General features: G+C 37.9%; 1 protein-coding gene across 30 annotated transcripts in view; it reads right to left on the bottom strand.

Annotated features, from left to right (window-relative positions):
• Window positions 1-13,772, bottom strand: part of PTK2 (protein tyrosine kinase 2) — a gene marked incomplete at both ends in the record, with an annotated part of 166,960 nt that overhangs the window by 25,751 nt on the left and 127,437 nt on the right. For 29 of the 30 annotated variants that reach the window (XM_081996574.1, XM_081996585.1, XM_081996590.1 and 26 more), the window contains 5 exons: window positions 818-904; window positions 3,831-3,942; window positions 10,383-10,587; window positions 11,929-12,018; window positions 13,284-13,384. In XM_081996574.1, the coding sequence (XP_081852700.1) occupies window positions 818-904; window positions 3,831-3,942; window positions 10,383-10,587; window positions 11,929-12,018; window positions 13,284-13,384 (595 nt within the window). Of the gene's footprint in view, window positions 1-817; window positions 905-3,830; window positions 4,573-10,382; window positions 10,588-11,928; window positions 12,019-13,283; window positions 13,385-13,772 lie in introns of those variants that run through there. The other variant, XM_081996597.1, reaches the window with a different exon arrangement.

Raw genomic sequence — 13,772 nt, 5'->3', positions numbered from 1 at the left:
ATAAACCTGTTGATACATTTGTAAGAGCTACACATGCAGAGCTCATGTTCAAGTTAATAAGAGCCTGCACACATCACCCTACAGAGACATATAAAATGTACCCCCCTAGTGTATGTTACAAGCTGAAGTCTTGAGAGACAGCACGTAATTAGTGTGCTTAGCTACATGGCCTGAGAACTTCTCTACAGGAAAATCGAAGTAGTTCTAATGAGTCTGAAGTACTCATTAAAATAATGAAACCCCCACCCTTTCCATGGAAAAAAAATCTTGACTGAGACTGCCGTGTATGACTGTAGCTTTGAACAAACCCAAGAATGTTTAAAGTACTTTAATGACAAACTTTTCTTTCAAATTTCTTCAGCAGTGTTAGGAAGAAAAGCAAAACCTGCAAGTATATGATGTGGTAGATCTAGAGATGGCTATTAGCCAACAGAAAACAAAAATGTTTCAGACACTCATCAGGGAGCAGAGTATCAAGGAAAGCCCACCAGTTAATGCCATTTTATAAGGCAAGTAATTTTATAGCTTAGCACAAATGTTAACATGAACACCACATTCCTTCGGTAAATATGAAAACGTCTGATGGGTTTCACTGTAGTTTTAGGAATCTGAGCACCATATCAGATATATGAAAATATTTGCCATCTGGAGTAAACCTACCAGGTTCAGCTGGGGGTTTGTTCTGATGTAAAACAAAAACCATTTAACAGAACTGAATGAAAATAAACTGCCTAAGAAGTGAATCAATCCCACCAGCTGCAACTGAGTTATAAACCGAACATTCCTAAAAATACATGCACAGTGTTAAATGTAATACCTGGTAATGATTTGGCTGTACCATATGCTGTGGACTTGGATAAAACCCTTCACTGGATCTCGGACTAGGGTAACCAGGCCTACTGGGCTGTAAATGTAAAGGAATTTTTAGAGTCTTTAGAAACAGAAAACTATAACCAGAAAATTACTGTTGGGTGAGACAAACATTTACAGGTGGTACACCACAAAAGCAAGCTCAATGCACACACACACCCACACACACACACCCCCCCCCGCTTCTAAAATGACTTACATTTTTTTAAACAACTAAAATTAAGTTTTCCTCCATTTTTGCTTGGAAATTGAAGCAGCTGAATTGTTTGCTAGGTATGTCAATAAATAATGCTTGTTCTGTGAATTCTTTGAGTATATTTAATTGCTTGCATTAATTGACCTACTCTGTGTTGTTTAAGTCTAGAAAAGACATCAGCTAAGGACATAATTCTTAAATCAAAGTTTCCAGGTGCAAACATAGCATTGTTTCAAAGTTCACAATCCACATTACGTGAAGTTTTGCTATTAATTTCTTGCTTTTGTGACCGTTCCCAAAAGTAAATTCTTTTGCTTGAGTCAGAACACAAATCAAACCGGTTTGTTTAGCACGAATATTTCCATGTGTTACTCTGAGGATTAAAGTTAGTTCTGGTAATTAACTTCTGTGTAACTAATTGCCTCAACATGGAAGGTGCTTTTGATCATATTCTGAACTCCATGGTCGCTTCATTATCCATGCTTTGTTTTGCAACCCATTCCCAGCCAAGAAAAAACAAGACAGAACCAGCTCCTATCAGAAAGGACCGCTATAAAACAGCTATCGAGTCTTAATCTGACTGTCTTGCTTTACCCCTTCAGGAGAAGGGCAATACTTCACCTGTAAACAAACAAGATGTATAATCACAGGAATACATGAGAAAAGTCGTCAGAAATTCAGACAGCACTATTACAAAAAACTGCATGAAAAGGAGCCTGGTTTTCTGCACACATTGAACAGATCAACCTTTTGCCAAAATAGGTATAGACATTCCACACTAATGGAAGAAGTAATGTTGGAAAACGTTGCTCAGAACAACTTTTATCTTCCAAGCAGAAGTGTTCTGTTATTTTGTTTGATATTAACCTCCAAAGATATATTTGGGTTTGTTTTTTTTTAATGAGGAACGGTGCTGCTGGGTGTTTTGGGAGGAGAAAAAAATCAACCAAAGAGGGGAAAAAACCCCCCAAACCTCATCATTCTGCAAATGGGCTCCTTCAGTCCTTCTGAAGCTAAAGGCGACCGTCACATTACTTTGAGATTGCAGAATTTTATCATCACTTTATGAAAAATGTCATTATCATTCTGTACTAGGATATTTTCTGTCTTCGGTTTCTAACAGAAATCACTGTGAGATACAAGTAATTTCATAGCATCAATTGTGATATCCTAGAATTATTTGAGAATGTGTAGGAGTTTAAGGCTATAGATAAAATGGAGTTTAAGACCTATAAAGACCTGAAACTTTTATAATGAATTGCTGGAAGAAAAAAATCAGTTGTCACCATTACAAAAATTAGATAGTAACTTAAGAGATACTTAAAATCTCGTATCAACAAAATTCAACTTGTTCAAATGTCATTAGTATGCACATCCATATTTTACACAACAATACTGTATAAAAGAACCTAACCAACAACTGCATCGCATATACAGTGGGGACATACTGACCCCCTCAAAAATGATATGCAGTAGTACAACTAATTGCAATCTTAGCACATGCTTTGTCAAGTGTTTCAGTTTATACATCACACCCAAAGCTACACCCAAAGGTGTAGCTCATATATTACATTAGTAAAAGGTACTTATTCTATTTCAATTAGCCCTAAAGCTTCAAGACTAAACAAATTCTTCAAACAAGGTTGTAATAACTAAGTAGCATATTGTTCCTATCTATGTAGGTTATCTGCTTCTGTAACTCAGAACATCATCGGTTTATATATACACCAAATCCTGCTAGTTAATCTCAGATGACTAAACAGGTTGATGGACTGTTTTCTGTTTTTTTTTTCTCTGAAATGAAAGCAACAATTCCACTGCTCATATTTCTTGGTTGCCATAAAGCTATCAAAATGCAGAACCAAGCTCGAAAAGCTATCAGGCAACAACCTGGGTGTGGGGAAACTGGGGAAAAAAAAAAAAAAAAAAAAAAAAAAAAAAAAAAAATTGCCTTCCTGTGATTGTTGGCGGATGCGTGGTGCAGCAGAAGGTGCCACATAAATACTACTGAAATCATTATTGGCACCACAGCTTGTGTATACAGCTACAGGGGTTCATCACAAACTGATCAGGATAATATCCCACACTACACTGGTGAATGCACAATACGAAATTCTTTGACATACAGGCTCGATCCTTCAAAGTGCAAAGTAACTCTGAAAAGAAGCTGACAAGTTAATGAGAGAAGAGAGCTCAGCAACTGCTGAGGTTGGACTATCACAGCTGCAGAACGCATCAGCGACATCCAAACAGGACAGACATGTAATGAAACAAAATTAAATGTAAACTAAACCACATAAGGTCCTTGGAAGCAAACCCCTTAATTTTCTGTCCAGAATCAGGAAAATGCAGTTAATTGATTTCTGTGCTCTCACTGATGTTTTACAAATAAACTTCACAGTGGTCTGAGAAGTCCCTAGCTAACGTTTCATAGCAGTGCTATAAGAAAGAAGAAAAAATGAAGAGGCCAGGAAACAATTTTGTGGCAACTATGGTAGTCTTTTACAAGTTAAACAACAAGAAACAGAAAATTGTTAGTGTGATATTATAGCATGGATCAGTTCTAATGACAGTTCAAGTAGAGCCAGGTCATTTCAGGCAAGTATTAGCAGATGATGACAAAACTGGCCAGAATGCCGTTGTTTGAACAAACCCGTCAAAGGAGGCTTTGAAGAAATAAATGGAATAAAAAGGTTTTTTGGGGTTTTTTTTTGTTGTGGGTTTTTTTTTTTTTAAAACACACATAATTTGCAGTCATAGCTACCTTGGGAGGAGCTTCATCCGATCCTCCTGAGTCCCAGGATACTGTGACTTGTCGCCTGGATTCCATTCTCATTCGTTCTTCTTGCTGCAGCTTCTCTTCCTCCAGTATTGTACTAAGAAAAACATACTATATTTAAGTAAAACTCCAGTTCAATGTCTAACAAGCCTCTCCCCATACCTCCCACATTTTTCAGACTAATGAATACTATTCGACAAAGTGACTGAGAACTGAAACACAAACTTCTTTTACTTATATTGGTTACGCTTCTGAAAAGCAGTATCGGGAAGAAATAGTCCTGTAGGATTATCAGCGTGCTTTCAGTAACAGAAGCAGCACAGAAGCAAGAGTTTTTAGAAAGGTGTGGTTGATCTTGTACAAAACTTTTTTTGCGCATTAACAGTCCTTTTGATGTGTAATTACACAGAGAAATCATCAAAGACAATAAATCGAGCATTTAACTTGCATGAAAACTTATTTTTGACAAGAATATATTCTACTGAACTGCTGCAAAGGTTCAAAACACACTGAAAATGCTCAAAAGAGCTTCAGATCACTGGGATTATTTTCTTTTTTTTTTCAACAAAGCAGTCAAAAAATGTTTTAAATACAACGTCTTCAGCGCTTATATTTTAGCCTAACCAGGAACACATTCAGCAAACTAATTTAGCAAAACAGAAATACTGACATTATTCATTCAGCTTCTAAACATTCAGGTCAAAAGGCGACATTTTCAAACAAAGTACAAGACAGTAGTAAAACTAGTTTGCTACTTACCACTGTTCTGACTATTAAAAAGACTGTTTGAAGTTCAGTGTGATACTGCTGCCCCCACAGCAGCCTCCTCCCAGTTCTGCTATGTGGATTATTAATGTTGGATATTTGCCATTTGAAAAATACTCAGAATAAAGCTTTGAAATAGGGAGCTGCAAACTCGTTGGAGCTGCATGCTACATGGTTATTCTGGAGATGGGAGTAGGGCAGACTATTTACATATCACTATCCCCAGTGTAAAGATAATCCTGTAAAGGAGCTATTTCAGCATCTTTATCTCTCAAAAGTTTCCAGAAACAAAGCTTGGTTCTGAGTTTGTAATCTCCTGTTCAGTCTGCTAAATAACCACCCAGAATTACTCATGCAGGGGATGAGATCAACTACAGCAATCTATTCTAATCTTGGAACTTTACTGCTTATTTCAAGAATAAATTCCTGCTTGGTTGGAGACAAGAAATTTGCTTTTCCCTACTCAGCCAGAAAAAATCCTATGCCACTTCTAAAAAGCAGCGAAGTCATCTCGTCTCACTGCAGCTAAAGCAAGTTTGTAAGTATTGCTGCAATTTCAATCCATCATTGCTGAAGTAACACAAGAATGTGGAACAAAAACAAAATCAGACAAGTTCTTTGCAAAAGTCACCCTGATATAACAGCTACAGCCCAACAGAGGGAACTGAAAAGGGAAAATATTTTTATTTCACTTCTCTCTTCCTTCAGAATAAGGAAAATGAAGTATTTCCTACTTGAACCCACAAAGAACTAGCAAAAAACCCACTGCTTTAAAGCTAGGTCACACTTCAGATATTGAGCATGCATTTTTATGTAGCATGAGAAATCAGCCAACATGCATCTATAGCCATGATATATGATCTTCCAAGAAATACCTCAAGATTTAAAATAAAAAAACCCCACACACCACACAACAAAACAACACAAAAAAAATCCACCCAGACATTGCACAAATCAAATATATATTTTTAATAAAACTTTTGATACAGCAGTTGTTCTAATCTGGGCAAAAGAATGGAACAGGAGTTGGCTAAAAGCAGCTGACTAAATTTAGAGATGGCTTATTGGCAGTTTGGGGCCATGGGTGTAATTTGTCACAGCACACTCCTGTTTTTCCATAAAAAGGAATGGAACACCAATACCTGTCTGCCTTGCTATCAAAGTCATTTTATCTGTGGTGTCACGTTATTCAATACAATACCATTAACTTCAATCAGATCACTGGAAGTGACAAATTTCTACTGAAGTAACTTATTTTTCATAACATAGGCTCAGCTTTTTGCCTTACAACTCCAATTCATCCCACCCTGCTCTTTTGGCGCCTGTATCATCAGCAGGTCCTTTCCCCAGCAACCCAGTAAGTAGCCTGGTCAAAGGCTGATCCGCTGCAGCAGAATTTGTACTTGGATGCCCTTGAGTACTGCTGAGAAGAATATAAAATGGAAATGCCTCAGAGAAGCATTACTCGAAAAAACACAAAGAATATAAATGACTCACAGAAACGTCTTTGTTTTTACAAAGGGAAGACCAATCCATAGACGGAGTAAAAGCATGCCAAGAGATATTTTTGACCTTTTCTCAGTGCAGCTGCTCAAGTACTCTGAACAGTTTATTAGAATTTGCAGAAGGTCAGGAAAGTCAGATCTAGGCATATTTTCCCAAACTGCATATATTTTTAGCAGCAAAGAGGAGCAAACAGAGAATTATTTCTACTCATATGATTTCCTTAGCAAATCTTGAGGTAGTACAAGAGAAACTTAACTCATCTTCTTGGCTAGGTTAAGTCTGATGAAAAATCTTAACTTTTAGAAGCTTGCATGATTGATAAGCTTATTTAATTTACAAGGAATCTTTTTACTGAAATTGGCCTGTGACATTGAAAAGGAAGCATTTACTAGGAACTTCAGTGTAGGAATATCTGAAATACTAAAATGTATCCTTGCATGTCAAACAGCACAGCAATCCCAGTGTTTGCTGCTATGGTGGTACAGGAACCACCAGTAAGTGCTGACCCTGAACAAGGAGCTTCTTTTTTCCTCTCTGTCGTCTCCAGCCATCAGAAATGCAAAGCTGGATGCAGATGAACATATTTTCGCATACTGTTCTAATTTAAAAGCACTTTCATATGGATTATAGATTATTCCTAATGGTCACTGTCCAAGAGCAAAAGGCTAATGAAGAATTTGCAGCCTCCATCGTGTATTTCAATCATGTGTTAAAATATTTGGCAGGATGCCACAACAGGCAAGGACTCAAACTGCCCTCATTCTTACCAGTTTTGCTTCTTTTATTTATAAGCAACATTTCAGAACCTACATCAAATGCAGTCACAAAAAGGCTCAAGTCCAGTTCTCATCAGCTAATTATCTCACCGTTATCATAAAAAACAGACTTTAAAAGCATGAATCAGTCGTCGTTTTGTTTCGGTTTTTTTCTCATTCTTTTTAGAGCTGTATTTAATGTGACCTGCAGTGCTAGGATGCTGGTGGGGTCATCCACTCTTAAAACCTGTGCTGCTTCCTCAGTGACCAACAGAGAGCCAGAGTGACACTTGTCAATGATACAACTGCTCCTTATTTTGCTATTTTTAGGAGAAAGGGTCAGTGATAGGTACTTAAACAAAATTCATTCAATGATGCAGCGAAAAAGTCATGCAATTACATTAATTTGCAAGCTCAAAGTTAAAATTCAACTTAAAAATACCCGGTTTTAACAGAACTACCAAACAAAGGGACATTCAGGGCACCACAAGTCGCAAGCACAAGTCTGGGAGCTGACTTTGAAGAGTCTGTGAGCATACTGGTGCTACCTTAGCAATACACACTTGCAGCATTGAACACAGCAAAGAATAAATTAAATTTAATAATACGCGCATGTATGAGATAGTGTATGGTTACAGTGAGAGTACCATTATAGTACAGTAAGTGTATGGTTACAGTAAGTAGCTAGGAGTCATTTTGACAAGAAATGCTATAAAAATGATATCGCATCGTGTGGCTACATTGAACACTTTGCAAAGGGCCTTTCATATTATCTACCATGTAAATAATCGAAAGATCTCTAAAAAAAATTTCTAAAAATCTCTTCTACACAGAATCAGCAAGGCAGCACAGGCTTTCTGATTAAAATACCCCAGATTCTAATTCTGGCCCATCAGTGACAGAATTGCAGGAGTAGCAGGGTAGCACCTCACTTTCCTGCCTTAATCTCACTTTTACACACCCCAACCCATAACCCCTGCCCAAACTGCAAAAAGGACCTAGGATGCGAGGAGGAATTAAATTTGGAAATCCACAATCCACACATTTGTTTTTGTGTTTGCTGTGAAGACTAACTCACTCCTATCCACTTTGGAAAGATCAAATGTTATAAAGTATCAGGCCTTATTACTACCCTAATAACACTATATAAATTCTACAGAAATCAACATCTTTGCATTGCACAATCAGTTGGAAATGAAGTTTGTGCAAAGCAGATGTTACCATGAAATGGGATAAGCACCAAATAACAAACAAAGAACACATTAAATGCTTATGCTCCCATCAGTGCTATTTCAGATGCAGAAAAGAAGATTTTTCCCAAAGCCATGGGCCTTTTCTCATTAAAACAGAGCGGAACGTTGCAGTGTTGTATCATTGGCCTCAAGCAAACGACTAGTCTGCTCTCAGCTTGAGAAGACAACCCTGGATAGGATCCAGAAGGAGCAGCAGCAACACCACACAGAAAAAGCCACCAGGGAAATGGCTTGTTTTTGCAAGTTCATGGGAATTTGAGTTTTGAAACACAATCTTTCCTAGCTGCCTGAGACTGCCTCATCGTAAGGGAATTGGCAACCTTTCCGACGAGAGGCTGACTTTGTCTGCCAGCCGCGCAAAGAAGCCCTAAGGACGACCATGCTGCCTAACTTCCAGGAGATAAAGGTCACCAGCATGGAGTGGTATAAAACTCTCTGCTTTGGTAAGAAGAGAGTAAAAATTGGATTTTAGGGTTGCTGTGGCCCCAGGAGAGAAGCTGTCCTCTAAACAATGCTTCAGATCTCCTAGCATGAGTAGAGGAGCAAAAACTCCATCCTCCTTGGTGCGTTTTTCATCTAGAATCAGAGAATCGTTCAGGTTGGAAGGGACTCCTGGAGGTCTCGAGTTCAATCTCCTCATAAAGCTGGGCTCCATGCACAGCAAGGTCTGGCAGCTCAGAACCTTTTCCAGTCAAGGTTTTAAAGCCTCCCCACATGGAAATTCCAGAGTCTTTCTGGGTGACCTGTTTCAGAGCTTACCCACACACACACTGGGAAACACTGTGATTTGTAATCAACAAGAATTTGCTTTGCTGCATGTCACGAGCGTTGGTTCTCACCCTTTGGGGCGAAAAATTTTTTAGGGCTTCATCCTCCTCCATGCCAGCCAGCTGTAAGTTATCAGTACAACCTGACTGCAAACTAAAATGAATCCTGTTCTTCCAGAGCCAAAAAACCCAGAAAATGCAAGTGAATTGCCAATTTCCACCTGTTACTGAATCACACAACTGTGTTGTATCTTTTCCTTGTAATCCCTACCCAGCCCTACCATTCCTTCCTTTGTGGTTAACTCCGCACAATCAATCGGGTAAGTTATTTGTAAGAAGGGCTATGACTTCCTCTAGCTATGTAAATTATTAGTCTACACAGGAGCTCGCGGAGTAACAGATAGTGGAACTGTATGAAATTTTAAGAAATGGGAAAAAACTTAAAGGTAGCTAAGTTAACCATACAGCAACTCTGAAACAGCATCATAATTATATTAAAATTGTCCCTTATTTTAACCACCTATGAATGATCTTGTACCGTGAACATCCAGTGACAGCACAAAATGGTATTATAAAAATAAAACATGCAACAAAGCACAACTTTAAAACAAGACATAAAACTGAAGAATTTGGCAATGAATTACAACAAATCCAAGAGTGTATTTACAGTGTACAATACCCACATACTGTTTGAAGCTTATATTGACTTAAGCAAAATAGATACTGAGAACTCATAAAATCCCAAAGGTAGTCACAAATATCAAATATGTCTGCGCAATCTCTCAGTGACACTTCAAAGTTTAAATATCACTCCCATTTTGTGGCTGGTGAAATAGAGATATGGACACTGGAATAAATTATTGCACAATAAACTAGGGTGTGAATTTAGACTGGTCTCAAAAGTGTGCGCTCATTTATTCCAAGATAAACATAAGGTAGTCTATATCCTGGTTTACAAAGACCAAAAGAATTCCAAGTTAATGATTCCTAGCCTGCATTTACAGCAGGCTCTGTGACTGCACAAACACAGCTGCCACAGGGTAACTAGTGTCCTACGTATGTTATGAAAATGACTTTCAACAGCACTCACCCGATGGTTCATTTATTTAAGAAAAGATACATTTCTACCCCAAAACTGTCCACTGCATGTTTGACTAGGTAATCACTCTAAAATTCTTTCTTACACCCCCCCCGCCCCCGCACCAGATTGTAGCACACATAGCGAAAATTATAACCAAATTGCTAGTAAAATCTGGAGTTTTTATTGGGAGAGAAAGAAGGTGATTCATATTTCCAGTTATTTGAATTTATTTCCCAATTTTCTCTAACAGATAAGGTCCAGATTTCCAAAAGAGTACCAACAACCTAGCCTTCTGAAGATAAAACTTAATACGCTATGTCTTGCACTTTCCGCAGAAAGAAAATACAGAAGATACAGTGAAAATAAGTATTTCTGAACAAGGAAATGACCTTTCAAAAGTATAACCCTACCTGAGTTGTGCTTTAAGTTCAGTAAACCTGGGTCGTCTACTAGGGTCGTATGCCCAACACTTGGTCATAAGGCTGTAGAGGGTAGGAGGGCAGTTTGGAGGCATTGGGAGCCGCTCACCGTTCTCAATTCGCCCAATCACATCATTGTTCTTCACTCCCTGGAAGGGCTTTACCCCATGCATTAGGATCTCCCACATACAAACACCTGAGAAACACACAAAAAAATTTACCCCAGAGTGAGCAAACAATAAAATCTGTTAAAGAAGAAACAAACCCCAATTTTATACAGCCAAACAATGGAAATTCTTCTGAAATGTATACCTAGGGAATCAGTTTTGACTTACCGCTGGCAGCAGAGAGGAGTGATGTGCAGTAGGATTATACACGCAATATCAACCTAAACTATTTCTGAGGAAGCATGACCCACTGCTGGCTCATGGCAGCCCGGCTTCACTTTAACTACCTTTTACCTACTGGAAATCAGAATGGTTGCTCATATTCAAATCTACGTTTTGATGAGGAAGAATGAGCTGTGTTTGCTTTTCCCTTTGACTAGTTCCAACTGGCTTGTTTCGACACGTAGAGCGTATTTTCACTTTGAGGGTGTTTTGACACTGGCATTGATCCAAATTTTTTGTGCTAAAACTATGTAATAAAACAGTTTCTGTTGAAACTATGTTAAAAGCACAAAGGGAAAAAAGGTCTCTCAGTTTAGGATCAGGCAGAATGTTCCACAGACTTCACTTTTTAAACTCAGACTGTACTAGAGTTTTCTTCAAACTATTATAAACCTGCCAAAATTCACATACCCTTTACTTAAAAACATTCAAATTTTATTTTGTAAACAGGGTGAACTCTTACTTGACTGTCCTGCTCTTATTTCAAGTCTTATCATCTTTGTTCCTTTACACAGCCTGTATCTCTATCTGTCCAGACCAGCAGTCTGGACCAGTTTGAGCACAGGTGAACAGATTAATATAAAAACTTGCATATTTAGGAAAAAAGATCAAGCCTTCTGGATATTCCCATTTACCCTTATTTTTACTCAGCTTCTGGTCATATTTTGAAAGCTAGCAGGAAAGACAAATTAAGTGGAAATCTAGCATTAAAGATTTGGAAACAGGACATCACATAGGCTGATCTATGCATTAAGCAAGGAAGCAGGCATACCACCATAAAAGAAAAAGTGAAAATATAAAACAGAAACAGCAAATATCAATAGTGTAACAAAAAGAAATCAGAGCGAAAAACAACAGTAAAAAAAAAAATATCTCCATTATGACTATGACCTAATTTCCTTATACCTTAATTTCTGTCGGCTTCTTACTAGAAGCAAAAAGGCACATGCAGCTTATGGCTTATTAAGTAGAAAACAGAAAGAAAAACAGAGAGGTGGAAAATGTGCTGGAAGAAACCAAATTTTCAGAAAGCACAGTAAAAATAGTGCCAAATATCTGGAAATTATTCATTTACAGTAGTTAGCAATGAAGCATCAAACTTTTCCAAGAGGACACTAAAGAAACCTCACGATTTGGTATTCACTTACCAAACATCCACACATCACTAGCCGAGGTAAACCGTCGGAAGTTGATTGACTCTGGAGCCATCCATTTGATAGGTAATTTTCCTTTGGAAGCTACAAGGGAAGGCAAGACAACGCAGGCTTTTATTCCTACTGAGCTCGAACACAGATTGCGTTCTCAGTGAAATAATTCATAGGGAAAAACACATCTCCAGTGAAGCACTTGAACTATCAAATTTTGTACAAGGGATTTCTGCACAGTCTGACAAGTTCTGCTGGCAGTCCTCTAGAGGGAAGAGCAGCACTTTGCCTAAATATTCTGACTGACTGAGCTCCTTTAAGTGAAGTTAATTCTTATTTCAAGATGCAACTATACTAGTTAAGAAGGTACTGGCACTAAATCTGAAACCATCAAAAAATTTCAGCAAGGGAGTAGGTGTTTTTAAATGATTCATAAAAAAAAGGTAGGTTGTTTGACCTTACATAAACCAGAAAAAAGAATCAACAAAAATCAAAATAATCCTCCAAACCTCCCAATAAAACCCCAGCAACAAACCACAAAGGCACAACACGAAATGACCACGTCAAAAGTATTCCCCCTCTCCTCTCAGCAACTGAAACGAATGTAAGTAGCTCACAGTGATGAGAGACAAACGAGGAAACAAGATGGAGTGTAAGGGGACAGATAAAGGATATTTTAAAAGATATGACTGAAACTACAAATATATTGAAGATTAGATTTTATGACTACATTATTTCGTAATATATACCAGATTTAAATTGCTACTGGTTGATACTCTACATTGCAATCTCTATTGTCCTGCTGTATTTTCCATCTATCAGATACTGCAGGACATCTCACAGCTGCTACAGGCACTGAAAATCAGTATTCCATCCAAAATGAGGGAAAAAGCAGGCTTCAGAGACTTTTTTGTGCTGAATCTCCCAAGTCCAGTGGCATCTGAAGTACACAGCATACAATGACAGCAAAACCTCAAAATTTACCTGTAGCTAACCTTAAGCTCATTGTAAGCTACCTGTATTATGCCATGAACATGAATATTATCTCAAACAGGCCTCAAATGTGGATAATTTTCTAAAAATCATGACGTAAACATTGTAACACTAAAAAGCAGAATTTTACCTACACATGAATTTCCTACTTTTTGCAACTTAAATCAGACCTTGTGATTTTTCTTCTTAAGCATACATGTAGGAATTTAATGCCATCTATTAAATCATTGAATAGTTTGCCTTTTTATGCAAATACAACAGCTAGACCAAGAGCATGTGGTTAATTCCTTTTGACAACAAACTCAGCATTGTGAGAATCAATTGTGTTCTAACCGGCCTGCAAGCAGGATCCAGTGTCAACTTACCTTTATAGTAAGTACTGTCTTCCATGTATCGGGATAAACCAAAGTCACCTAATTTCACACAATCAGTGGCAGATACCAGGACATTTCTAGCAGCAATATCCCTGCCAAACAGAGGAGACATTATTTCTACTCGTTAAAAATTATTAAAACCCAGAAGTATCAAATGCCTTTGAGAGGACTGAATTATTTTTCTAGTCACAGCTTGGGTGTCCATGCACAGAAGATGACAACTGCATGTTTGTCTTCTGATTCCGAGAACCTTGCAGAAATGCTGCAGTACAATGATCCTATAAGTAGCTAACTGTTGTCCAAAAGTGTAACAGTCAATGTCAACAGCAGAGGAAAAAACTTTTGTCTTCATCTATTTAAATATCACAGACTAACAATTTTTGGCAATTAGAAGTGACAGAAAGAAGAAAATCTGTCTCCTGACCCTGCAAAGGTAAGGAATTGGTATAAGATCTCAGTTCTGCGAGAGGCTTCCTAGTA

Source organism: Phaethon aethereus (assembly GCF_964289735.1).
Source record: "Phaethon aethereus genome assembly, chromosome: 2".
In the NCBI taxonomy this organism is placed as follows: domain Eukaryota; kingdom Metazoa; phylum Chordata; class Aves; order Phaethontiformes; family Phaethontidae; genus Phaethon; species Phaethon aethereus.
This window is presented reverse-complemented; position numbering and strand designations above follow the sequence as displayed.